Below are 27,969 nucleotides of genomic sequence, written 5' to 3'. Positions count from 1 at the left end.
ACAGCCGCCACAAAAGAAAATATCTTAAAAGAATTTGCTTGAATTCTCTCTGTGTGCGATATAATTACAAAGTAATGATTGTAAACTGTCATCTCTCCTTGCTTTTAGACTTTTTGAACACCTAGATCTGTTTCTATCTTGTGACAGGACTTTGCAGATGCTTCAAATCCAATGTTAGGTGGGTTTCTTTCCCAAGCCCTCAAGGCGTTCTCTCATCCCACCTGTGCATTGTGTCAGATGTCTATTTATGTCTTGTCAAAAACTTTTTTTGCACAAAATAAAGAAGAAAGAAGAAATAAAATTGTTGCAGTATGCTCAACATACATTAGTGGCCTGCTGCATCAGCTCGGTATAAGTGTTGTTTTATGTAAGGCTGTAAAGTCCACACTGAACCATGCACTAAAACTAGTTAGTTTGTTACTTAAGCTGTGTCATTGTTTGGTAGCACCATGTGGAAATAAGTTTCATCTTAAATAGTAGAGCATATCACCCAAACTAACCAAAATATAATCTCAGAAATGATGATTAATTTTAATGGGATGTTTGTGTAAGTGCTTACTCTCAGACTAACGACTTAAATGAACCGCTGTTAAACGACTAACAGCAATGTAAAGGTATGTAAATTATGACAAAGCATTGTGATAAGATGATAATGTAAATTATGTGAAATTATAAGAGACATCAATAAAAGCTTTAATGTAGGTTATTTAAGTAGTATTCTATCATAGTGCAGATAAAATAATCTACGCTTGTGGAAATGAAAGCATCAAACATATTCAGCCAATGGTGGAGGACATGTTGCTGACACAGAACAGCCAGCAAAACCCTCTGCTTCTCCTCTTCCTTCAAATTATCCAATATTTTGAAACGATGTACCATGATAACCAGAAATTAATAGATTTTGCATGTACTGAGAGGTAGGTGTAAGATTCAAGTTTTGACTTATGCTTACGTTGGTTGTATCTCAACTGGTTCAACCTCTAACTTGGTCCTAAATCAGAAATGACATCAAAACAGGCTACATTTGAACTTCAGCATAGCTGGTGCAACCCAGAGAGGATCCAAAATCCATAACCATGATTTCATTCAAACAAAAAAAATAAGGTCTTGTCTCTTTTAAATGTTTAATGGAAAGAACACAAACAGCATCTGTACATTTATACCAGTAAGAAACTGTTAAACTGTCTTTTTGTCTCTTAATCTTTGAACACACTGATTTAAATTGTATTTTTGTGATATGAGTGGTTTTCAGCAATGTAACAAGTTTGTTTTATATTCTATATGAGCAGCAAAAAAAAGACTGTATGTCACAACTACACCAATTACACTATTTATCTGAATAGTTGAAAAGAGATGAATGTATAAATGACAAGGTTGTTTTAAAAAATTTAATTATTAATACAGTGGCTCTGAAAGTATCAAAATCGGCTTTTAACAAACACTTTTTCCAATTTATGTCAAATTGAAAAGTATAAACTTCTTTTCAGGTCGTTTAAGTTCAATAACAGAATCTCATCGTCCTCAGTCAATCTGTTCTCAGTTTAAACACATTAAAAGGAATCTGTCTGCGTTGGATGCAGAGGTGTGCTGTCTTATTGTCTGTCCTCTGTGTTACTAAAGCAGCTCTTCAGAGTTAAAAACACACTTGAGTCCTGCTGCTGTGGCTTTGATTCCAGTATGAAATTCATCCTATTACAGCTACACTTCCAAAATACGCTGAGGCTTTGTGCTGCTTTTATGCAATGATCCCATTCTGCCAAGCTGCTTAGGCGGCCGGCTAAGAGCCACAACAGAGGCTTGTTCTGTCTTACTGCTGTCTCATGCGCTCATGTCAGCCAGAGCCAGAATCTGCACGCTGGAAACCGTCCATGCACATATTCTGCACTACTGGGGATGGTCTCTAGAGTTGAATCTCAGGATCCAGCAGGAACAGGAGTGTACGAGCTGTTCATGCTGGTGATGACAGCGGCAGGCTTCCAGTCAGGCTGGTTAAAGTGGATGTTGAAGGTTCGAGCCCAGTTTGCAAACACCGTCTTCTCTGTGATGAAGCGGTGGTGGCTTCCTCGTCGGCTCCTCTCGTGGGTGAGGTACATGGAACACTCGTTGGGCCCTGAAGGCTCGTAGTAATGATACGGCAAGGAGGGATGAAAGGAGGATCTACATGAGAGCAGAGAGGAGAGAGGAGTGGAAGGAGGGATGTGGAGATAGAGAGGGGATAATTACGAGATGAGGGTAGGGGAGAGGGGTAAGAAGTGAGGCACAGTGGGGAAGAAAATGGAGATGAGAACAAAAGAAAACAGGATGATGAAAAGAATATGGGCTCACAGATGTGTTCATTATACACCATCTTAATCCTATGATACTCACAGTCCCACAGAGCTGAAGGCTCAGCTACATGAGAGACTCATCAACCTGCACGGCTTTCCTCTGAGTATCCAAATGTGTCAAAATGTCCTTTGTGCTCTTGTAGTTTTTTATGAGAACAGCATAACAAAAACTAAGCCCCTGATTATTTATATAAATCAGCTGTTGTTGCATTTGCAACCTATTGAAATCTGTTATTTCTCATCATAAAATGTCAGTAAATGTTGTCAAATCAAATGTATTCACCAGCTTGACTGCAGGGCAATTAAAAGATTCTTGAAGATGCCTTTGCAGGGGTCGAATGTTATACAGACATAAGAAGTATAAGAAGTGAAAGCTGTCTGTAAAGATGCACCAGATAACATTTTTATGTAGAAACACACCCATGTTGTTAGCACACAGTAAATCATGGAGTAGAGCTAGAACAGAAGAGAGCATAACATCAACTTTAGGCACTCCCTGCTCAAACAGAAAACCTTGGAGGCCTGAGGATGAGGAATTTCAAAGTTGTCTTGGATGTATAATTCAGCACGTGAAACAGAGAGTGATGGATGTAGAATAAAAGAGATATTTTGTTGTGGATTTATTTACATTTAATTTCCTATATTGAAGGATTGCCCTGCTCTTTCTCTTCTAAAGTAATTATGAGGTTATGGTAAAACAAATATGTGAAGTAGAGGTCGACTGAGGTAGACCAAGCAGCAACCTCCGGCCGCGAGAATGGCAGCCAATGCAGAAGTGTTAAAAAATGCAGTTTCTCGAGTGTCCACTTGAGGCTGGCTCCAGAAGTACCAGAAACCACATACACACAAATTCAAAAAAGGCAAACTTTATCGCAGAAGAAAACATGTTTACAGCCTGGTGCAAAAAACGAGTGTAGTCTGGATAGCTCATTTCTCGATCGGCACACACTGTATGGGGGTGAATTTTTTCATAATGCAGAAATTTTGAAGATATTGAGATTACGAGTTTTCCATTATGAGAGGCACAGCTGACTTGATTGACAGGTGGGAACACTGTAGCTGTTGGAAACGAGGCTCAAAGCCCACCTCTTTACATCACACTAGCTTGACAGAAGTTAGGTTTAGGTTTCAGCATTTCCAATATGGCTCCTGCCTACGTTTGGCTTCAAAACAGCACTTCAGAAACAGATGGGTGATGTCACAGATACTACATCTATTGTTTATACAGTCTATGGGATAGGTATCCTGCATTCAGTCGATTATCTTTATCTGCGTTTTATTTTACTGATGGCTGATAAAATAAATTCATTAAAGAGTGCACTACTCTTGCTCCGCTGCAGGTGTGTCACTGTCATTACCTTTTGGTCTGTTTTCACTCACCGCTGGGTCTCACCTATGTCCTGCTCACAACGCTATCATACAAGCAAGACGTCACACAACTGTGTGGCATTGCTGTACTGTAATAGTGACTTGTTAACCGTAAATTCAAGTATATGGAACTGAAATTTTCAGTTTTAGTTAAAAGTCTTGTGTTGGAGGTCGGATTTTATATTTTTATTGTAAGTGCACTTTGGTTCCAAATTTCCTTTATCTGTCACATAATCGGTATTGGTATCAGCCCTGATAAACTAATATCTGTCAACCCCTGATGTGAATTCTTTTTTTTGAGAATGAATATTTGGGATTTCTAATAGAGTGAGATCTTAATCTTTTACTTCATATACACCTGTGATGTCTTCAGATAAATTTTGCACCAATGTATTTGACCAGAGAAAGTCAAGGACACAGTATTGTTGAAATACACATGTGGTTTGAGTCATTTGTGTTGCTAAGAAACAGAAAATAAAAACTAACACTGTCCTCTTCTGTTGTAAAGGTGATTCATGGTTCTGTGTTTGGTATAAAAATAATACAAAGATAAGGCATTCTTTGAAAGCATCACATGATATTGGCTACAGAATTGTTTATTGGTGAATAAAATGGGTAGAATGATATGACTAGATAATAAAATTCACATATTTGAATTAGACTTTTTTGATTTTCTTTGTTTTTGGTATATTGTTTTATTTTTGCCTGGGTACAAGTCAAATTTTGCTTTGTATGATTAAAGCTGCAGGACTAATTATCTTTAAGTGTTAATTGTAGTGTGTTTCCTGTCTTCGGACCACTCAGAGCACTTACATCACACTATATTCACACACACATTCTCACACTGTATAATAACAGAATTGGCTAACATACATGTTTATATGCCACTGGCTATGCCACCAGGAACTTTGAAATGTGGACTAAAGGAGTGGGGATAAAACCACCATCCTCTCTTTTGAGATACAACCCACTCTACCACTGAGCCACTACCTCCACACCAACAACAAACGCCAAGAATCAAATCACGTGAATGTGAGAGTTGTCACTTTTATTGATTAAGTCAATTTGTCAGCAGACCTCTGCTTTACAGATTATTACAGTGTCTTTCAGCTCATTACTTTGATTTCACTGTGACAACATCAATGCTTTCCGATAGGAAAATAAATTGAAAGAGGAGATCTCAAAAGTGTTTCATTTATGTCTCCTAGACAACAATGCGATCTGTTTGAAAGCAAAAAGAGACTATAGTTTATGTCTCATGTTTATCATTCTTGCCTTCAGAAAAAAGTTGCAAAAGTCTCAGCATAGTCTCCCTTTCAGTTCAAAAGGAGATCTCGTCAAAATCTGAAATGATTCTCAGGTGTTTCTCAAGTTTTGTGACTCCTTTTGATCTCAGGTGGAGAAATCAGGGAGCTCTCTCAATTGTCTCAATCTGACCTCATCCCTTTGTTTTTGTCAGACTCAGTTTTTGTGTCTCAAGTTGAGCTCAGATGGAGCAAAGAAAGAACCTGAGCTCATCTTTCTATGAACATTTGTGGTGCCCTGCAAAATTAAGATTTCAATGTAATTGTCCACAAACTTGCAATTCTCATGAAAACATTTGAACCACTTGCAAGATCAGCTATTTAGATGTCAAATGATCTCTTCTTTGACCTCACAATATGGTCCTTCCTTTACAAGTTTGTTTGAGAACAAAACAACTTCACAATGATTTAGTGTATTTGAGAGAAATTGCAAAAGATAGAGATTTCACACCAGGTATGACAGATGATTTATTTAAAATATGGTCCGCAAAAGGGCTGACCAGATTTAGCCAGATTATTACAATTAAAGGGGTGGATTCTTTTGGGTGCTGGTGGCCTAGCGGTCCCTACAGACAGAGGCTAAAGTCCTCGTTGCAGGGGTCGCCGGTTCAATTCCCGGCCGGTTGACCATTTCCTGCATGTCTTCCCCCCACTCACTAATCCCCACATTTCCTGTCTCTCTTCAGCTGTCCAGTCAAATAAAGGCCAAAAATATATTTCAAAAAAAGAGAAGAAAATTACCCATTAATGAGATCTCTCATTTAAGTCTCAAATAAGACTCATGTTATGGTCTAAACTATTTCTCCTAGTGAATTTTAGGAGAAACTAATGAGAAACTAATGAGAACAATTTGAAACTTGAATGAGGCTGAAGTGAGAATCTCAATTTTGTCTCCAGAGACTTAGAAGAGAAAGCCTTGTGCAGTAAAATGTTCCTCTGGGTTGGTTCAGTCTATCAGACATGGCAGGTTTGTTTTGTGACAAGAAAAGCTAAAGATCAATCCATGTGAACACAACCAACTCTAAAACCAAACAGATAAAGTTAGCAGACAGCTGGTGAACATAAAGGAGTGACTGTGTTTTAAATTAAAATATGTGTATGTTATATGGTTGAAAGTTGATGTTTCTAAACCTGAATAAATTAGTAAAATATTAAATAATCTGTATAGTGTCTTTTATAGCTGTTTTTCTGGTATGCAATGTATACATCTTAATGAATCTGAATTCTTGACATTAAAAAAAAAGTGTCCCAACCTGCAGTAATCAGGAGGTACCATGCCGTAAACGTTGATCCTGTCACACAGCTCCAGGGCGATGGCCATGGTGAACCAGCCGGTGCTTAGCCAGGAGTTTGAGCTTTTCCTGGAAGACACAAAAGATCGACTTTTTCAGCAGATTTCTATTTACACAGAATCAATAAATTAGCCTGTTCTGTCTTCCTCCCTGAGACAATTTTAGCACTGTGTATCCATATTTCTTGATTTTACTTTATCATCTCTTTTGAGGTAAATACAGACAGATTGAAAGTCTCTTTGTGTCCATGCTTTGTACACAACAAAGAGGAAATATCAATGAGTAAGAAATTTATTATGTCACATGAAGGCTGAAGTGATTGGATTTTCTATTCAAATACAATGTCCTCTTATCTTCCTGTGGGCTAACTGTTCACATGCAAATGAGTTCATGAATGGCTGGGTTGATGAAGACAAAATGTCATATTATCTTTCTGTTGCTTCATATTCTGAGCTTACATTCAGCCAGACATTTATCTACCTGCGCCACATATAAAGAGAGATGAAGTTATGATGTGTTCCTTTCATTTCAAGTCTAAAAAGAAAGGAATTTGTCTGGCGTTAGGGTTGTTGTGGTTCAGTATGTAACCTTATGCCAATTTGCTCTGCATTTCTGAAAGAATTTCTATTTGTTCAAAACTGAGCACCACAGCTGCCTCTAAAAACGTTTAAAAATCCTCCCGTGTGCTACATGCCTGCACCGTTAAGATGGGAAAGAAAAGTTTCAGGTTAGTATATACAGTATGCTACGCAACATTTATATCTGTCATAAGTGTTTATGACAGATGTTGTTCTTATTATGTGTCACCAGTTTGTCAGCTCCCACTCCCACTCAACTAAGTCACCGTACTGACTTCTGTTTCTAATTACTCGAATTATCAGAGTGCTCTTGGTAGATACAAATCTCAAAGAAGTAAAATGTGTTTCTTTTTTATATTTAGCCACCCGGCAAATATGTCATTACACAGTGGATCAACACGGGTGCATTACTTTCCCTAAGCCTTGTATTAGTGGCACAACTGTGATCTTAGCATTAATCAAATCCCTGAAATTAAATCTAAATCCTGTTAATAATGCTGAAAATTGAATCAGCTGTTGTATTCTTTTATGAGTAAGGCATAAGCTGAAGACACTGTATGCGTCTGCCTCTCCCTTGTTCTTCAACATTTCTTTTAACATGCTAAAACAGCTGTTGGTCTCCTCACAACACTTACCTATCAATCCCTGTTTCCTTCTTAAAAAGTTCATCAAACCTCAGCATTTTGATCCTGGAAATTATGTAGATTTTAAGTCTGGGCAGCAGCTGGCTTAACAGTCTGAGGTTGTTGTAAACGTGTCCCTTCCCATCCCGTCTCATGCAGCTGCTTGGTCCCCAGAAGATGAACACCGTGTCTTGGCTCGCATTAAGCAGCTGCTGCCGGCTCCGCAGAACCCTCTGCAGGCTCGAGTGAGCTATGACACGTAGGCTTGTGCGTTGGCCAACGTCCTTCTGATAGCCAATGTTAGGCGCATCGTTCATACGGATCACACACTCGGAGCGGTCGATTTCTTCTCCTCTCTTTCTCCCAGTTAGCTGGCCGGAGCTGGTCACCAGGGCACATGTGCTGCAGTGCATCTTCAGATGCTGGAGAGATGAAAGGTCAAAGGTCAGATAAAACTGTAGATTTCCATATTCCATAATGTATTCCATTTCAATTTACAATAAAATGTTGTGATTTCATTTTAGTGCAGTGCTTCACTTCAACACTTTTCTCTTTCCTTCTCCATGCGCTGTCAGAGGAGGCGGTTTGATTTGAAAGCCAAAAATAGACACGGCTTGATCCAAATAATGGAAACTGTAATTATTCATGAGTACATATAAACACACTGAATTTATGTTGTAGAAATCCCTATATCTTTTTAACCAAATATAGAACACAGACAGAACACACCACCATATCAGATCTTTCAAATATCCCTCAGTCCTAACTAATAGGGGCACTTGCTCCACAGCAAGAGTGTCCTTAAAGCTGTCATTTTAAACCACATGGTTAAAAGTAAGTCAAAGAACCATCAGTCTAAGAAAGCCACAGTGCTTGCATAACTTAAGCTTAGCTAACAGATAAAGTGTAAACAGAAAAAATGCATTAAACTGCATCATATAGCCTTCAAGGTCAAGTCTTTTTTTAAGCAATACCAAATGTTCCCTTTAATTGATGGCTGCCAAAAGACTGGAAACAATCTGACCCTGAAAGACTTAGAAACAAGGAAATCCTTCAGTTTGATAAAACTTCTCTAAAAATGTCGAAAACGTATGAAAGCAACTCAAAACGTTTTTAATGTAAAGATGTTTTAGTGTTGAAGTATTTTAAACACAGAACCTGATGAAAGTGTTATCATCAAAGGGTTGAGTGGCTAGAGGAAACAGGGGGATCTGTCACTTACCCCATCATTACAACACTCTGCAGATGATCATGACTGACAGTAGTAGAGGCTAATCTTAATGAATTTTGTAGGAAACCCATAAAAACAAATAAACCTGTGAATGAATTCAGTCACACTAAGCTCTTGAGAATTGTTCCCACAACATACCCCCTCTATACAAAATCCAGTTCACGTATCATCCATGCACAGATGCTTTCAAAAAGTCGAATGTATTGCAGGGCTGTTGCACTGGTTTGCACTTTTCTTTGACTATGTTGTTCCCACCGAGTTTTCAGTGTAGCAAAAGGTGAGCTCGGATTGAATGATCCGACAGCAAAAACCCAGAGACCCTTCACATGAATTATTCCCAACCTTAATAGAGAGCTACATTGGCATTCTGAACTGTGCTCTGAGCTTCACACTCCATCAGGTTCGGAGATAGGGATATGTGTGTGTGTGGGGGCTTACATCCAGGTGAAATTACCAGTGCCAGAGGCTATGCTGCTTCCACCACTATATTTATAATACTCTCCCACTATCTCTGACCCCACATTGAATGATTTCCCTATATGTGTGTGTATGTGTGCATCCCTATAAATGTGAATAGGAGGAGTCCGTGGATGTCCTTAAACCTTTGTTATGTTTGATGTACCCTCAGATATGTAATACAATCACATGACAAGAGTCTTCAACTGTCAATATACAATCCCTTCTATACACACATAAACACGCACACATACCCCTACATGCCTACCTATTCAACAGAGGATTGTCATTTTATCATCATCTGACCAAGGGGGACTTTGTAGTCAATTAAAAATAATAATAATAGAAGAATAGGAACCTTATCTTCATTTAACCAGTTAAAGACATGTGAATGGGTCATTAAAATGCCTGTAGCTTGTAGGAGGACTGCTGAGCATGGTTTTAAACACACAGACAGGTCCTCTCTTAGTAAACATTCCAAAATTACCAGAGTGTGACATAATTTAAGCATGACTAAGACAGGACCTCATAAATGTCCCCTGGATAGTCCCCTATTGGTGAATGTACAACCACAACACAGTTTCGTTAGGGAAGTTTGTAAGCACACACACACACACACACACACACACACACACACACACACACACACACACACACACACACACACACACACACACACACACACACACACACACACACACACACACACACACACACACACACACACACACTCTTCAAAATCTTCACACTGTGTAACTGGATTTCCAATTCTTCAAGGTACTTCCCAAAACAAACCATTTCCTATTGTGTTTGCCCTCTCTGTCCTCAGACCCCCTCCGTCTATAAGAGGTAGACTTGAGCAAATTACACCCTTCACTGCACAAACACACCTTCCATGTCTTTGCAGAAGAAAAAAAACATTCCTTTAAGCTGTTTCTTCTTCTACCAACAACAGATAAAGTGCATTCTCCTCTCAGCTCTGTCCTCACGACTACCCCCAGCAACTTTTAATCACTTCAAAACGCAGGGAATGTGTTAAACCGGTAAAAGGCGAATGAAGGTTGCACCAGCGGTGTTATGCTTTGAAGTGTCCATGAAATAATAGCGTCCTTGACAGTGATGCTAAAGCTCCAGTGCCAGCTCCCAGCTCCTGACAGCTTGATGGTGTTGGGAAATAGCCACCTGTAGACCATGTCTCATATTAAGAAGGGCTTTCAGATTCAGATGGGTAATATTTCAGATGACAGGAAGCTTGGAGATGCAACCCACAGACTGTTGAATAAATTAATAACTATATGAGTGTAATGTACTGCATATTAAAATCAGCTTTTCAATGCATAATCAGCCTTAAATTAACACAGTGGTCCTTTTATTTGTGATCCAATTAGCCCTTGAACATTTGAAGCCTCCCACACACACTCAGCCTGCACTTCATCATGAGGACAGAGGCTTGTCTGCCTTTATAAATAATGCATACATGGTCAGCGATACACTTTCCAAAATAGACATGAGTTAAAGGTGAAATTTGAAGCCAAGGAGGCTATTCAGTGAACTCTGATGCCATACCTCTAGAATCTGAGAGGACCATTGTTAGACTTATTGTTCATTGTGAGGGGAAGAAGCCTTTGCATGTAGTGAATGTGTTAATGTCACCTAAACAACTGGATGATACTCAAGTTGAAAACATTGTCTTTACATGATGTATATGGTGAGGGGAAAGGGGGGCTAGAAAATAATTTCATGTACCATAGGGGAGCACAGCTGAAAAAGATTACGACCCCTGTAGTAAGTCAGATGAAGGTCAAACCATGCAATAATACACCTACAAATACTGTTTCTAACTAGAGCAAAGGTTTTTTTACAACTGAATGTGGGCAAAGCATTTCTACGGGAAACACATCTTTGTTATGAAGATAACGACAGGAAACAAAAATAGTTGGTGTTTAGTAATTTTCTTATACTACATTTCTTTCAGCTATTATAAAGACTTCCTCTTATTTTTAGGATTCAAACAACAAACCTTTATCAGTAGGTGTTTATTCCCCTGTCTGGGCTAACTGAAATATGTGTGCCTTTTTTGTCTTTACATTTTAACTGAGCATTTAATCCTAACCTTAATTATTCATTAGACTTATATCCTTCATCAATCAAGTTGTAGCAGTGTTATCTTATCATGTACCATTCAGATAACCCTTTTAAACTAAGAACCTTGACAATCAATCCTTGATTGAGAGTTTGGCAACCCTCCCAGTAGTTACACAGAATTTATTCAAATTAAATTTTACATTTGACAGATGTATACTTTGATATTTTCAATAACTCTAGTGCTCCTGTTGTTTCACCACAAAGATTGAACCAAAATGCATGTTTGATTTTAAAACCAGACAGTTCTCCTTGTTATTAGGTACTTGGGTTTCTGTGAATAAGTTGTATTTAAGCTATGAGGAGTTTTCTGCTGGTTATAATCAGACTGATATGAACACTAATGCCTCTTTCAGCTATAAATACAGACAGGGAGGAGTGGGGGGCTACCATGCCTTTATTCAGAGGACAGCATAAGGGATAGAGAAGAAGACTGGAAGAGAGAGGCTGGAATTACGTAGGCAAAAGGTCATGGGGTTCAGTCAAACCAGGGCTGCTGGCCTCAAAGACTACAGCCTATGTACATGGGGTGCATAATTTAACCACTATGACAAGCTGGTGCTCAAACATTCAGCAGGGTTCCCACACGTCCTGGAAAACCTGGAAAACCTGGAAAACAGTTGACCAGTTTTCCAGTGCTGGAAAACACCTGGAAAATGGGAGAAAAAGTAAAATGTCCTGGAAAATCACAGATAGTCCTGGAAAATTATTCCAACATGGCTGCATGTGACCTGACCCTATTAACAAAACACATCCCCATTCATTGAAAGTTGAGTTCACTCTGTGCTGGAAAAGACATCTTTTCTCCTTCTCTTCATAATCATGCATTCACAGAAAACGGGTATATTGTTTCTGTTTTATGGTACATTTGGCTCAATTACCGTACTCTAGCTCAGTTGTTCTCAAAGTGAGGTCCTGGGACCCCTTGGGGTCCACGAACCATAGCGTGGGGGTCCGTGAAATAATTTGAATACATTTCTAATAAATGATAAATTGTGTTGTGTCATTACAAACAGCATATCCACCATTGTTCTGATACCATTTGGTGTCTGAAGGGATATGTGAGTCTTGCTCCTGTTAATTTTCTGAAAGCGTTTAAGATCAATTACTTGAAAAGTCTAAATGCTGTCATGTCATGTCATGTCATGTCCACAAGGAATGAAATGACCCTCTGTTTTAAAGGATACAAGTGGTATTTACTTGATTCAAATTGAAGTGTTATCTGTTTATCACGATGGTACAGGTCTGAAGGATTTACATTGATACGTTTTACAGTACAAAAAGTTCCAAGGGCAACTAAGAGTGCAAATGGTAGTAAGCATGTGCTTTAGTGATGGGAAGTTCAGCTCTTTACAGAGAGCCGGCTCTTTTAACTCGGCTCCCAAAGAAGAGCCGGCTCTTTTGACTCCCAAACGGCTCTTGATTTAGGATCTCTTGTAGCCATATGTTTTACCTTAACTTTACAAAAACTAATGGTTTGTGTTGAAAACCCTTTAACAGTGTTTTTATGAGAAGCCTTATAACTGACCAATGGTGTGCATTTATTCTGTTACAAAATCATTCTCACCCTGATCCTAGGGTTAGGGTTAGGGTTAGGGTTGTGAATAGGGTTAGGGTTAGGGTTAGGATTAGGGTTAGGGTTAGGATTAGGGTTAGGGTTAGGGTTAGGATTAGGGTTAGGGTTAGGGTTGTGATTAGGGTTAGGATTAGGGTTAGGGTTAGGGTTAGGATTAGGGTTAGGGTTAGGGTTGTGAATAGGGTTAGGGTTAGGGTTGGGGTTGTGATTAGGGTTAGGGTTAGGGTTAGGGTTAGGATTAGGGTTAGGGTTGTGAATAGGGTTAGGGTTAGGGTTAGGGTTGTGATTAGGGTTAGGGTTAGGGTTAGGATTAGGGTTAGGGTTAGGGTTGTGAATAGGGTTAGGGTTAGGGTTAGGGTTGGGGTTGTGATTAGGGTTAGGGTTGGGGTTGTGATTAGGGTTAGGGTTAGGATTAGGGTTAGGATTAGGGTTAGGGTTAGGGTTGTGAATAGGGTTAGGGTTAGGGTTGGGGTTGTGATTAGGGTTAGGGTTGGGGTTGTGATTAGGGTTAGGGTTAGGATTAGGGTTAGGGTTAGGATTAGGGTTAGGGTTAAGGCTGATTTATACTTCTGCGTCGAATCGACGGCGTAACCTACGTCGTAGGTCCGCGTAGCTCCCGTACCTACGCAGAGGCCTACGCACGTAGCTGACGTGCACCTCCTCCAAAATGTAACTACGCGTAGAGCCGACGCGGACCGCAAGCTCTGTGATTGGTCCGCTCGACAGCTCTGTCTTTCCCGCATTCACATCACTTCCGGGGTCCCGGACATCGTCCACACATCGGCCGTGTATTTCATCTCCTCCTCTCTATTCTTCATGTAATCATGTCTGTATGATAAACAGCAACATGTATCAGCTGTAGATTAACATAACACGCTCTGAATCGATGTGGAAAAGTAAACAGAGATCGTAGCGGGACCGGAAGCAGGCGACCGGCTATCAGAGAGACCGCACTGCCCTCAGGCGTTTCGGCGGAGAATTGCTGCGCGACACAGACACACCGACGCACAAGTATGAGGGGCTCATGTCCGCGTCAGCCCCTGCTGCGTAGGGCGACGCAGAAGTATAAATCAGCCTTTAGGGTTAGGATTAGGGTTAGGGTTAGGGTTGTGATTAGGGTTAGGGTTAGGATTAGGGTTAGGGTTAGGGTTAGGATTAGGGTTAGGGTTAGGGTTGTGAATAGGGTTAGGGTTAGGGTTGTGAATAGGGTTAGGGTTAGGATAAGGGTTAGGGTTGTGATAAGGGTTAGGGTTAGGATTAGGAATAGGGTTAGGATTAGGGTTAGGATTAGGGTTAGGGTTAGGGTTGGGATTAGGGTTAGGGTTTGATTAGGGTTAGGATTAGGATTAGGGTTAGGATTAGGGTTAGGATTAGGGTTAGGGTTAGGGGAGCGTGAGATTTACAGAGACATCCCCCGCCTCGTCCGACGACTGGGCGGTTTGGAGTAGGAGTGTCTAGGGAATGCACGGGCCGGCGCATGTCGATTTAGCCACCTGTTCCAGTCCGAACCAATTTGCCACAGAGGGATGAACTTGTGCATAAGCGTCTTGAGGAGGACACGATGAATTCGTTGACACATTCAGAAATATCAAGTAATTAGGATGAGAGACTTTACATTGATCCATATGAAGCGTCACAGTTAAGAACAAAGTAAAGGAAGGCTAGGAATGAAGTCCACTGTCTTTGAAGGATCCCGTTCGGTCAGGTGAAGTGTCTCTGTGAGGTGACAGAACCCAAGAAAGGACAAAGCTCAGGTTGAGATTTGTAGTCTACTGAGAAAAGGATTTAGAGTAGGTAGAGAAATACAGTCCAATAATTATTAGGTTTAGGAATCAAGTCCAGTGACAATTACCATGGGTTGGGTGTAAGAATCCAGTCCAGTGACAATTATTGTAGGTTAGGTTTAGGAATCAAGTCCAGTGACAAGTACTGTGGGTTAGGGTTAGGGATGAATCCCGAGTGGTTAGGGTTAGGGTAAGGGTTGGGTGAGGCGATATATTGCGAGTATGCCCACAGGTTAGGGTTAGGGATCAAGTGCAGTGACAAATACTAAGGGTTCGGTTTAGGGATCAAGTCCAGTGACAAATACCAAGGGTTAGGGTTAGGGATCAAGTCCAGTGACAAATACCCAAGGTTCGGTTTAGGGATGAAGTCCAGTGACAAGTACTGTGGGTTAGGGTTAGGGATGAACCCCGAGTGGTTAGGGTTAGGGTAAGGGTTGGGTGAGGCGATATATTGCGAGTATGCCCAAAGGTTAGGGTTAGGGATCAAGTCCAGTGACAAATACCAAGGGTTCGGTTTAGGGATGAAGTCCAGTGACAAATACCAAGGGTTAGGTTTAGGGATCAAGTCCAGTGACAAATACTAAGGGTTCGGTTTAGGGATGAAGTCCAGTGTCAAATACCAAGGGTTAGGTTTAGGGATAAAGTCCAGTGACAAATACCAAGGGTTCGGTTTAGGGATCAAGTCCAGTGACAAATACCAAGGGTTAGGTTTAGGGATCAAGTCCAGTGACAAATACCAAGGGTTAGGTTTAGGGATCAAGTCCAGTGACAAATACCAAGGCTTAGGGTTAGGCATGAACCCCGAGTGGTTAGGGTTAGGGTTAGGGTTAGGGTTAGGGTTAGGGTTAGGGTTAGGGTTAGGGTTAGGGTTAGGGTTAGGGTTAGGGGTTAGGGTTAGGGTTAGGATAAGGTTTGGGTTAGGGTTGTGATTAGGGTTAGGGTTAGGGTTAGGGTTGTGATTAGGGTTAGGGTTGTGATTAGGGTTAGGGTTGTGATTAGGGTTAGGGTTAGGGTTAGGATTAGGGTTAGGGTTAGGGTTGTGATTAGGGTAAGGGTTAGGATTAGGATTAGGGTTAGGGTTAGGGTTGTGATTAGGGTTAGGGTTAGGATTAGGGTTAGGGTTAGGATTAGGGTTAGGGTTAGGGTTGTGATTAGGGTTAGGGTTAGGGTTGTGATTAGGTTTAGGGTTAGGTTTAGGGTTAGGGTTAGGGTTAGGGTTAAGGTTGTGATTAGGGTTAGGATTAGGGTTAGGGTTGTGATTAGATATTAGGGTTAGGGTTAGGGTTAAGGTTGTGATTAGGATTAGGGTTAGGGTTAGGGTAAGGGTTGTGATAAGGGTTAGGGTTAGGATTAGGGTTAGGGTTAGGGTTAGGATTAGGGTTAGGGTTAGGGTTGTGAATAGGGTTAGGATTAGGGTTAGAGTTAGGGTTAGGGTTAGGATTAGGGTTAGGGTTAGGGTTGTGATTAGGGTTAGGGTTAGGGTTAGGATTAGGGTTAGGGTTGTGATTAGGGTTAGGGTTAGGGTTAGGGTTGTGATTAGGGTTAGGGTTAGGGTTAGGGTTAGGGTTAGGATTAGGATTAGGGTTAGGGTTAGGGTTAGGGTTAGGATTAGGGTTAGGGTTAGGGTTAGGGTTGTGATTAGGGTTAGGATTAGGATTAGGGTTAGGGTTAGGCTTAGGGTTAGGATTAGGGTTAGGGTTAGGATTAGGGTTAGGGTTAGGATTAGGGTTAGGGTTAGGGTTAGGGTTAGGGTTAGGGTGGTGATTAGGGTTAGGATTAGGGTTAGGGTTAGGGTTAGGATTAGGGTTAGGGTTAGGGTTAGGGTTAGGGTTAGGATTAGGGTTAGGGTTAGGGTTAGGGTTAGGGTTAGGATTAGGGTTAGGGTTAGGGTTGTGATTAGGGTTAGGGTTAGGATTAGGATTAGGGTTAGGATTAGGGTTAGGGTTAGGGTTAGGGTTAGGATTAGGGTTAGGGTTAGGGTTAGGATTAGGGTTAGGGTTAGGATTAGGATTAGGGTTAGGGTTAGGGTTAGGATAAGGGTTAGGGTTAGAACCAGAATTTAACTTAAGCATACAGAACCAGAATCAAACTCAACCGGAACTGAACCGAACCGGAACCGCACCGGAACCGCACCAGAACCGAACCAGAACCGAACCTGAACCTTACCCGAACCGAACCAGACCCGAACCAGAAGTGAACCAGAACCGTACCAGAACCGAACCGGAACCGAACCAGAACCGAACCGAACATGAACCGAACCGAACCAGAACCGTACCAGAACCGAACCAGAACCGAACCAGAACCGTACCAGAACCGAACCAGAACCGAACTGAACCGAACCAGAACCGTACCAGAACCGAACCAGAACCGAACCAGACCTGAACCAGAACCAAACCAGAACCGAACCGAACCCGAACCAGAACCGAGCCGGAACCGAACCAGAACCATACCTGAAACGAACCAGAACCGAACCAGAACCGAACCAGAACCGAACCAGAACCGAACCATACTTGAACCAGAATCGAACCAGAACAGAACCAAACCAGAACCATACCAGAACAGAACCAGAACCAAACTCAAGCAAACTGAACCAAAACCAGAACCAAACTCAAGCAAACTGAACCAAAACCAGAACCAAACTCAAGCAAACAGAACCAGAACCAAACTCAAGGAACAGAACCAGAACCAAACTGGATCAAACATTATTAATGTCCTCAGGTTGGCATTGAGTAAAATCCGATCCCTAGTCTTGGATGGGCTGATCCAGTTTCTCTTCTCAGTGAGTATTTGCCCGGTCCTTGAGAAGAACCCTAACCCTAACCCTCTCTGAAGGAATAGATGAAGCCACGCTACACAGCCTCCCCTCCATCACCTGTATCCTATATCCTCACATGTGATTGGCCTCATGGCCACCATGCTGACCAATCAAAACAAAGTTCTGCTGTGAGCAGAGCTGGGGCTGAGCACTGAGAGAGCTAAGCAGGGAAAGGAACAAACTGGGAGCCGGCTCTCTCTGGATGTGAGCCGGCTCTTCTGATCCACTATAAAGCATCGACTCTCAGAGCCGCAGCTTTTGATCATGACACATCTCTAATGTGTTTAATCTGTGTTACAGTTATGAGGGGGTCCTTGGACAATCTTCTCCCCTGTAAGGGGTCCCTGGCTCCAAACAGTTTGAGAACCCCTGCTCTCGCTAGCAGGAGTGCAAACTCCTGATAGTGAAAAACAAACGGAACAAACAGAGCGACACAGAAACTCCACGTTGTAGACATCACTGATCATAATAGACATCGCCATGCAGGAAGACAGTTCACATTTTTTTAAATCTCTGAGAGATCTTCAAATACAGAGCGCGTCTTTACACCGGTGAGATTTTTTCAGTTTACGGTAACTCAAATAAAAAACTTGACATTTGCTTTGTTTTGTATCGACCACTTAGCAGGATGAATATCAAGATGAAGCAGGTATATTTTGAGTCTGAGTTGAGTTGAGAAACATTTGTGGCCATTTTTGTCATTCAGTTCTATTTAGGTCATTAAAGCACTGATCCTCTGATCATTATTATTATTATTTATTTCAGTAAGGAAGCTTCCTGATTCCTTTGCTGGTTCTTTTGTTTTCTTCTTTGCTCATTTGATATCTTTTGAGAAAAGAGAAGGCTGAGATGTTGCCCATCATTGTTACTTAGTTGCACTAATAAAGTGAAGTGCTGTACAGCTGTGGTTGCATTATTCTATTATCAATTTGCCATAATTTTTAAGTATGTAAGAGATGATTTCATTGATAGCCATAGACTACATGTCTTTCAATGTAGACTTCCACTGAGAGGAACATATTAGACTATTTAGGAACTAAATTAGGAACTGAATTTAGACTGTCATACCAGCTTGATCATCACTGAAAATATCCTGGAAATGTCCTGGAAATGTCCTTGAAAACGATCTCTGGAAAAGAGTGGGAACCATGATTCAGTAAGCCTTAATTGTTTTTTCAAATGTCTGTGACCAGGTTTAACATGTACAACTCACAGGCTTGAAGTGCCTTTGTTTACATTTTTGAAGACAATGATTCACGATGGCATGTTTGACTTTCAAGAGAAAGTGGGAGTTTTTTTCCCCCCAATGCACAGAAAGAGATTAGCAAAGAGAAAAGACGACAAAAGTTTGCTTGGTCCAGAGAAGGCCCCAAAAGTGCCACCAAATCAAAGTTCATCACGATAGCTTTAACATTCAAGTCTTTCTTTTGAGGACACACATGATGTGTAATAAATTAAGATATACTTTGTATAGCGCAAATGTTCTCATGCCAGTTTGTATGTTGGACACATTATTGGTATACAACTTGGTGGGGTAAATATTTAAATTCAGTACAGGTTTCTTTTAAAGACGAAGCAGTGGCTTTGAGATCAGCAGCAGCAGCAAAAGCAGCAGGAGTACAGCTCTGGTTCCAGTCTCAGTCTATCACAGCCCACACACTGACTGTAGTCGCATCAGTATGATCCTGTTTATAGTTCCCAGGGGAACCCAGGATCATAATTGCTTTCAGAGTAAACCCCATCAGTCAGTCTTTAATATTGCTCCAGAGACTTCACTGTGCCTCCAATCTACCAGCCTCTGCCCTCTGCTCCCTTTCAGTTTACGATGACGTGTGGGCATAGACCTAAGAGAAAATAGCCTCGACAGGACTAAGCTATTTAGGGGTCTGAGGAGAGTCATTGATAAGGAATATAAAATGCTCCACTGTCATTATTTGTAGAGTCAAAGATTAGACTTCAGCTATCTCTAAGGTTTATGAATGTAACTCAAAAGACTCTACAGTAAAACATAATAAAGAAACACATTAACGGTTAAAACTACAGCAAAGATTATAAGTAATTTGTTGCCTGGTGTAATCCAACATCTCTGAAATTGTCAAACATCTTCTGCTTTATCCAGCTGCTGGGTTGTTAACCTGTTTCTTGAAATGATGTATGCTATGTTAAATGTAGATAATTGTGCAAATGGCTGAAACAAGAGTGGAGGTGGATTGTCACTTGTTGTGTCGTCTGAGAGTTTAATCATCATCATGTTTTTCTCTTCACCGACACAAATGAATTATACAGACATCCTCCAGACACTTGACACCTCATTAAGCGCCTCTTGTGTGACACACTTTCAAGATGCAATCCTAAACTTACTCCGTTCTCAATTTCAGGGAGTGTAGGCGAGCTGATCAAGGAGACTTTTTCTTTTCCCCTCTTCCCTGTTATGTCAAGCAGAGAGAGAGAGAGAGAGAGAGAGAGAGAGAGAGAGAGAGAGAGAGAGAGAGAGAGAGAGAGAGAGAGAGATATAGCAGTTGCATCTCAGAAGACTTAGCCTTGTTAGCAAGAAATCTTGTACATTCGAAATAGGGCGCAATAGTTAAGCAAGAATACATTTGTCTCAGAGGTGTTTAACAAAGACACATGGATTGGATTTCCAAATACAGAGCACACACAAGCGGCAACCTTGTAAAAACTGCAGTTCATCAAGTGTCCGCTTGAGGCTGGCTCCGGAAGTACGGGAAACCATGTACACACCAATTCAAAAAGCCGATCTTTACAGCAGAAATAAACATGTTTACAGCCTGGTACAAAAAACAATCATAGTCTTGATAGCTCATTTCTCGATCGGCACACACTGTATGGGGGTCAATTTTTTCATAACGCAGCAGTTTTGAAGATATTAAGATTACGAGTTTTCCATTATGAGAGGCGCAGCTGATTTGATTGACAGGCGGGAACACTTTAGCTGTTGGTTAGGAGGCTCAAAGCCCGCCTCTTTACCTTACACGAGCTTGACAGAAGTTAGGTTGAGTTCAGCATTTCAAATATGGCTCCCAGCCATATTGGCTCAACAGCGCTTCAGAAACAGATGGGTGACATCACGGATACTACGTCCATTATTTATACAGTCTATGAGCACATATTAGTATAGGGTGTGAGATTTGTGCGGATGATAACAAATCTGGCTTCTATGTTTTGCCCTTACCGTGAGTGAAGTTATGTTAGGAATAACAAGGTTATTTTAGTACTTCTGCACATGTCTCCAGTATAATACAGCTTCAATGTATGAAATAAATGGGTGAACATACATGGGGGTATTTTTTTTGCATTACTGAAATTCTTCATGACACCTATTTCTCCAAAGGTTGAGACAGCATTAAAGGCTGCCAAGGCACTGGAAGCTATTTCCTATAATAAGCAGACACATCATAAACTGGCACAGGCTCATGATTCACATGTATGCCCTCGCACACGCTTTGCACATAAAGGCCAATGTAGATTGAATCAACCTATTCTATAGGTGACAGTTCTTCAAAAAGGTCAGCTTCTCTTTAAGTGGAATCGGCAAAACATCAGACATGGAAAAATGATAAGTAGTGCAGCAAAAGATTGGAGCTGCTGTGTGTTGAGGTGTTCAGACTCAACCGTGGGTGTGTAGATTTGAAAGAGTGCAGCTCTAATTACTGTGGCTTGTCAACAAAAACGAAATGCATACCAGAGGAGCACGTCTCATGGAAACCTGCAGACACTGAAGAAGGCAAGGAGAGAACATAATGAAAGCCAGTTACTCAAAATATCTAACTCTCTGAAAGTGATGTATCTCTGAAGGCTAATCCTACAGTTACAGTAGATTTTATGGACTTCTACACATTTGCTGTTCTCATACCACAATAAAAAAAAAAAACAACTACATTTACAACCCAAGAATGAATCAACAAGGTCTCAGAGATTAATGTGCGATGATGGTGGTATTGCGACCTCAAAGGTGACACAAAAATGAGTAAAAGCATACACAATCCTCCACATACCTTTGGAGATCACAGCTTGAGCAACAGAGACACCACGTGAGGTAAAATGGGTCATAGAACAGGGACTCACAGGCCCATTAAACAGAGCTCAACTCACATTTCTGATGAGGGCATTAAACTTTTACATCACGTCTGGGCATTTGCGTGGGGTTTCCTGCATGTGTGTGTGTCAGGACAAAGTTCCCTCCAGCAGCAGCAGCAGACCTAAGATGACCCTGGAGGGAACAGTACAGATTCATCCACCTACTCCGCTGATCCAACAGCAGGCTTCTTCTGGTTGTCATTCCCTCGCCTGTGTGGGGGGTGACACTAAGCAGTTTGAAGATTTCGCAGCGTGGATACATCATGAATCAGCTGTCATCCAAGGAGAAGGAGAAGGTGGTCGACCGGGACTGAATATTAATGTGGCTTCTCTGTTGAAAAACTAAATTGAAGCAGCTGCCCCTCATTCCTCTGTAGATTAATGTTTCTTTTTCATTTACTTAAAAGGAATGCGATGGTACAACATCTCAAAGGAGACGTGAACATAAAAACCTGGCACGTCAAAAAACAGAAACAAATCCACCGAGCCTCAGCCGGATCAAACCTCTCACCAAACTCACACTTTCTGGTCAGTGATCATTAATCACTAACAGCCAAACCATAACCAACATTTTTTCCCTCCAAATCCTCTCCTGGCCAGTCCTCCTGGGAAACTCAACGTCTTTTCTGCTCTTGCTGCATATCTTTCCCACCGAGGGAGGACATGATGCTGTCTGGATTATCTTCTGATCTGAATGAGTGTTGCGTCTGAATAATAGGCCTCTGCTTGATGAAAACAAAAGCTGAGGAGCTTATAAGACTGTTAGGTTAGCGCGGTGATTTCTTAAGTAGCTGTTCCAGTAGAAACACATCCCGTTTTAAGTGCTTTTGTCGCTAAATATTTCATGGCATATGCATTAGTTATGACTTTGAAAACAGGATAAACAGGGAAGTATGAGGCGATGCTTCCACAGCAATTTCCAATTTTGAGTGTCTCAGATAAATTTATATCATTACGAGTTTAGGAGACCAAGTTAAACTGCAAAATAAATGTGATTTTTTTTCTATTTCCATATTAAGACAAATTTGTCATCTCTAGACACAGTGCAATGTCTTCAAATCATTGACTCTTTTATTCATACAGTCAACTTGCCAAACTTAACTGTAACAAATCACTTTCAGCTGTGAGGATGGCTTAATACACGGATTACACATGCAGAGGGGGATTTCTAAGGCTTCAATGGAACCAGGGCAACACAGGAAGCTTCAAAAATCCATTTCAAGTACACACCTGAACTCTACAGTTGCATTCCAGTTTCCCTGCGTTGCTTGGATGGCAGCAGAATACTGATTAGGTGGAGGTTCATATACAACTGCAGCAGGATCTTTTGACCTTCTTGGTGTATTCTCACACAAATACGAACAAAAGCATTGAGTAAGCAAGAGTCATGTTTAAAGGACACCCAGCATGTAAATCAGCGTATAGAGCCAGATTTGTACAATACACATCCAAACATTATAAAGCCATTCAATGTACAATGTTTTGTAGCTATTGCAGCAGTTTTTCTCCACTGCTGGACTGTAGTAATTTCAAAACATATAAAATTCACATGCTGCTATTCCCCCATATCCCTCTTTATGAAGGAATCTAAAGCACTGTAAAGTATCTCATGGCTTCATGTCAAATTAAAAATTATTTTGTTGGAAACACACAATTCAGGTTTGTTTTCTTTGTTTTACTTGTGGGACAAAATGTAATTCTACAGACAGAAATACTATTTACATTGACTGTAAATCAAATGGACACTATACCTCCAGGCTCCTCCCAATGTGAGATGTGAAGCCAAAAGACCACCTTGATGTGCTTTTACATATTGCACTGGTGGAGCCACGGCATTAACCACACACCCCTTCAGCCAAAACACATTCAACTTACGGATAAAAAGTCAGAGCAGATTCTTGTGTTGGTTTGGGGCAAACACAAAAGTTCAGTGACTCGAGTAAGTTTTCGTAATGTTTTCTCTCACTGGTCCTCCATTAGTCTGCTGATCCGGAAAAGAACCAATGATTAACCAATTAAAGCTAAACTTCTCAGAAAAAGTAATATTTTGAGCATAAATCAGTACAATCTATGATAACATAAAGCATTTTTGAGGGTATATTAATTTTATATAGTTTGATCAATGTTCCTTATGCAAACATGAAGCAGGCAGGTGTTATGACCTATACTGCAGCCAGCCATTAGGGGAGCTCCAACTTTTTTGGTATCACAGTACATGAGCTCTAATTACATCCATTTTAATATGCAGTGGCTGTTTTCGAAAACCGCCTACTTTACAAGCAGTACGTACTGATTTGTCAAAAATTCAGTATGTAGAAAGTAGTATGTGAAAAAGATCAAAATCTGCAGTATGCCAAAACCACCCAGATGTCGTACAAATTCTGGAAAATTCCTCAGTATGCATCGGACCAGTCTCCCTCGCATACTGTTTCTCACAATGCACAGCACTGACGTTATGCTTTATCTTTTTTCATCTTTTTTGAAGGGGGGCACTCAGATTTAAGTGCTTGGAAAATTATTAGTTCCATATAAACTACTTCTTAACTTTTCAAATTATAAGTGGATGCTAAAGAGGCATTTTCGCTATCAGCTTTGCCATTTTTTACTTCTGCTTTCCGAAACCGGAAATCCAGAGACGCCTGGCCCAGCATACTGCAAAACAGATCCAACAGAACAGTCATACTACATACTACCTTCAAACCCAGTAGGCAGTATGCAGTACTTACAACATACGATATTCGTTGGTAGTATGTAGCAGGCGTTTTCGAAAACAGCCATACAGTCTATGGACATAACAACATCCATCCTGAGTGAAGCCCTAGCTTTTAGAGCTCCCCCTGGTGACCGGCTGCAGTATGGGTCATACGACCTGCATCCTTCATTGTTCTTGATGTAACACTCGTTAAACTAGAAATTAAGCATTAAACCAAATATCCTCACATGCTTTCTGTCTTAGCAGTTAGTTCTTATGCAAATATATGTGAAATTGCTAATTCTTATGGAGAAGTTAAGCCATAATCTGATATTTGATTTTAAAAAAGAATGATTGACTGACGGCTAAATTGGCAAATGCCAGCTTCTGCAGCTTTAATCCCGCATGTCCAGCCGTCAGATTGCTTCATGCCCTGCTGTACCGGCAACAAAAATCGTTTGTTTGCTTTATTTTAGAGATTGAATATTTTGCGTTTACTTGCTTAATTTGCGCGAATATCCCGCATCATGTGTGTGTACTTTAGTCAGCGAGTACCCAAAGACATGAGGTCGGTATGCTACTTGGTGACTTGCTGGTACGTCCGATAGCTGGAATCAATTGACATACAAAGGTTTTCAAAACACACCAGATAAGCCTCCTTACTCACTCTCCTCCAAGCAAGCCTTTTTTTATTCCCATCTTTATTGTACAGTTCAGGGTAGCAGCACACAGGCACTATCAATTTCCCCCAATTTCACGAATGAATGAACCTCCGCCAATTTGATTTTTCACATCATACGTCACCAGAGAATCTCCATGCTGATTGGCAATCGCTGCGCAAATGATTCAAATCGTTCACATTCACATCATTGCAGGTTTTACTTGTTCCATATGTGCAATTCCAGTTGCCCAACAAGAACTTGGGTCTATTTGCGTCTTCACAGTGGCTTTTATCAAAACCACCTAATATACTTCTATACTAGCAGTCAGTGGTAGACAAAGTACACGTCTTCATTACTTAAGTCAAAGTATAGATCCTCCTGGTCAAATATTACTCCAACACAAGTGAAAGTTGTGTCGTCAAATTATTACTTGAGTTAAAGTACTGGAGTACTTGCTTTTAAAAATACTCAATATTCAAAAGTACAAAGGATGAGTGCAGTCAAGAAGCATGGGTGTACATTCTGCTACGTTATGTTTATCTAGAAAACATTATTACGTATCTAAAAAGTACATCATCATATATAAACTAAGTTACTACAAGCACAGACAAGTTTAAAATGTTCATCTGGAATAAAACTAGTTTGTTATCTACAAACCTCGCCATGCTTTCTCAGGTTAGATGGTGATGTTTTGTACGCTGTGATGAGGTTTGTATGTGGTAAACTGATCAGAGATTTTCAACAATACGATTCATTCTTTATTTCAAAAACCTCAAACGTGGGCTTAAAATATAGCCGTGGTGCTCAGGTAGAGAATCCTCATCCTTCTGGGCTATAGCCATCATGACCACGACTACATGAACGGACTGATCTGAATAATGTTTGATGTTCTGCATTTGCTCTACGCTCAACCGAGGTATGGCTACACCGTTTATACAAACCAAACACAAGTACACGAACAGTGTATGGTCTTTGGGATCTGATTTCAAAGAAGAAGACAATCATTCAGCTGACTTCAAAGCAAAAGTAGTGAGTAACTAGAGCATTGACAGAAATGTAGTGGAGTCAAAAGTATGATATTTGTCTTTCAAATGTAGTGGAGTAAAAGTAATAAGTAACCCCCCAAATAATACTCAAGTAAAGTACAGATACTCAAAAAATGTACTTCAGTACAGTACTCAAGTAAATTTACTTTGTTCCTCTCCACCACTGCTAGCAGTATGTACCAATTTGGCCAAAATGTAGTATGCAGTTTGTGAAAAAGAGCAAATCTGCAGTTCCCCAAACTACCCAGATGTCACACTGATTTGAGAAAAATTCTTAGAATGCAGCGGACCAGTCTCCCTCACGTCCAGCATACTGCAAAACAGATTGAATAGAACAGTCGTACTACCTTCATTCATAGGTGTTACGTTGTAGGGGGTTTCTAATGCAGCCATTAAATTTAAATACAATTCACCTACAACAATGATTTTATTTAGATTTCAGAATTAACATTAGGCTACACTTCTCACAATGAGAGGAGATGAAGGGGCACCATCCATTGTTATATATGGGCAGCCATACTGGGGAAGCTCAAGAGATTTTAGAGCAAATAAGGAAGATAATCAATGTTCAATTCAGTAAACATTATTTTCCTTGGTAGATTGTTTACACAAATTATAATTCATTATCATTCCAACATTCCATAGTTTCAATCTGTTCACTGAAATAATAATATTCTGAATGATTAACCAGTGCAAACATCGTTTCTGAAATAGCAGAGGGAGACAGATCGTGTCTGGGAGCACAGATGGTGCAAATTTACCTTACGATCCACGACACCTGTGTACCCCTCCAGTGTTGATGTAGGAGGTCTCTGTGGCTTTCTGGTTGGAGCAGGACCATCTGAACGCTGGGACGACAATGATGACACAGATGGAGAAGAGGATCTATCCCTGAAGCTGTTGTTGTACACCAACATAATACTGGTAACCATGGTAATGATGATGATGCCACTAACGCCTTGGCACTGTAGGGACATAAATAACAAAAGTTCAAGTGAGCATAGCAGGAACATGGAGCCAGGGGCTCTGGGTTTAGCTTATAAGGTTGGTCAAGGTATCAGTGCTAATTAAATGTCAGATATATAAAGGCAGATTATTGCATAAATAGAAGCTGCTCTTTCCTGCTACAAGCCTGCTTATAAAATGTCAGCTGTGCCACTCAAATGTGCTCAACATTAGCAGGGCAACATGTGGGAAAGAGAGGTAAAAATAGCACTAGGCTGCTGAATTCAAACATGTTTCATAATTACTTCCCACACTGCAGATAAAATCATCTTTAGACGCCCAAAAACCATTCTCCTAATGGAAAAACACAACCAAAGGTATTGTAAAATTTGAAAATAAAACAATAAAAAAGTGCAATGAGGTCACGGGTGAATGGATCACTTTTGAGCTGCAGAAAACACTGAAGATCCATCCTGGGGTTGACAACAGTTGTACATATTTTCAGCAGGTTTCAGTTGCACTTACCACTCTGATCTTCATCTTCAATTCCCCTCGTTTCCCAACGCAAACCGAGCCTTCATCATACCGGGACCAGAGCTCACTCACGCGGAGTCTGGAGTCTTCAGCATGCAATACTAGAGCAGCAGCATCACTTGGATCAGCGCGAGGAGACGACGCTCCAGCACTACACTGCTTTCCCATCCATGCTCCTCTCTACAGGGACTCAGCTGCGCGCCTCATGGTCCTAAACAACTCCATTTCCCAGCCTACCTCGGTTTTGGACTCTTCACAGAGATGTTAATCGAACACAAACGTTGTATTAATAGCATACACCAGGTTTTGTATTATCGCGAAAGGAGGGGACCCAAAAGCAAATGTTGGGATTTATTGACCATATCAAATGGCTAAACCCAAAACTTACAGAGTCCATGGGCAACAGGTAAGAATATAATATATAACAAGTAAGGTCCGGAAAACACGGTGGAAACACTGTGGGGGATTTAGGCTACTCGCTCACAAACAGGAGAAA

General features: G+C 40.8%; 1 protein-coding gene and 1 long non-coding RNA gene across 2 annotated transcripts; both read right to left on the bottom strand.

Moving 5' to 3' along the window:
• Positions 1-1,374: 1,374 nt before the first annotated feature.
• Positions 1,375-27,969, bottom strand: st6galnac5b (ST6 (alpha-N-acetyl-neuraminyl-2,3-beta-galactosyl-1,3)-N-acetylgalactosaminide alpha-2,6-sialyltransferase 5b). The gene is made up of 5 exons (XM_034677425.1): positions 27,465-27,969; positions 26,756-26,959; positions 7,505-7,914; positions 6,253-6,360; positions 1,375-2,157 (listed from the first exon to the last, which is right to left on the bottom strand). Exons 1-5 carry the CDS (start codon positions 27,639-27,641, stop codon positions 1,914-1,916), a joined length of 1,143 nt encoding a protein of 380 aa, XP_034533316.1. The 5' UTR covers positions 27,642-27,969; the 3' UTR covers positions 1,375-1,913.
• LOC117808020 lies at positions 19,635-21,722 on the bottom strand. The gene is made up of 3 exons (XR_004630103.1): positions 21,610-21,722; positions 21,200-21,232; positions 19,635-19,922 (listed from the first exon to the last, which is right to left on the bottom strand). It is a non-coding gene; the product is annotated as an uncharacterized LOC117808020 (long non-coding RNA).

The sequence above is a fragment of the Notolabrus celidotus genome, chromosome 2, assembly GCF_009762535.1.
Source record: "Notolabrus celidotus isolate fNotCel1 chromosome 2, fNotCel1.pri, whole genome shotgun sequence".
NCBI lineage: Eukaryota > Metazoa > Chordata > Actinopteri > Labriformes > Labridae > Notolabrus > Notolabrus celidotus.
The sequence above is the reverse complement of the archived record's forward strand: the minus strand, read 5'-3'. Positions and strand labels throughout refer to the sequence as shown.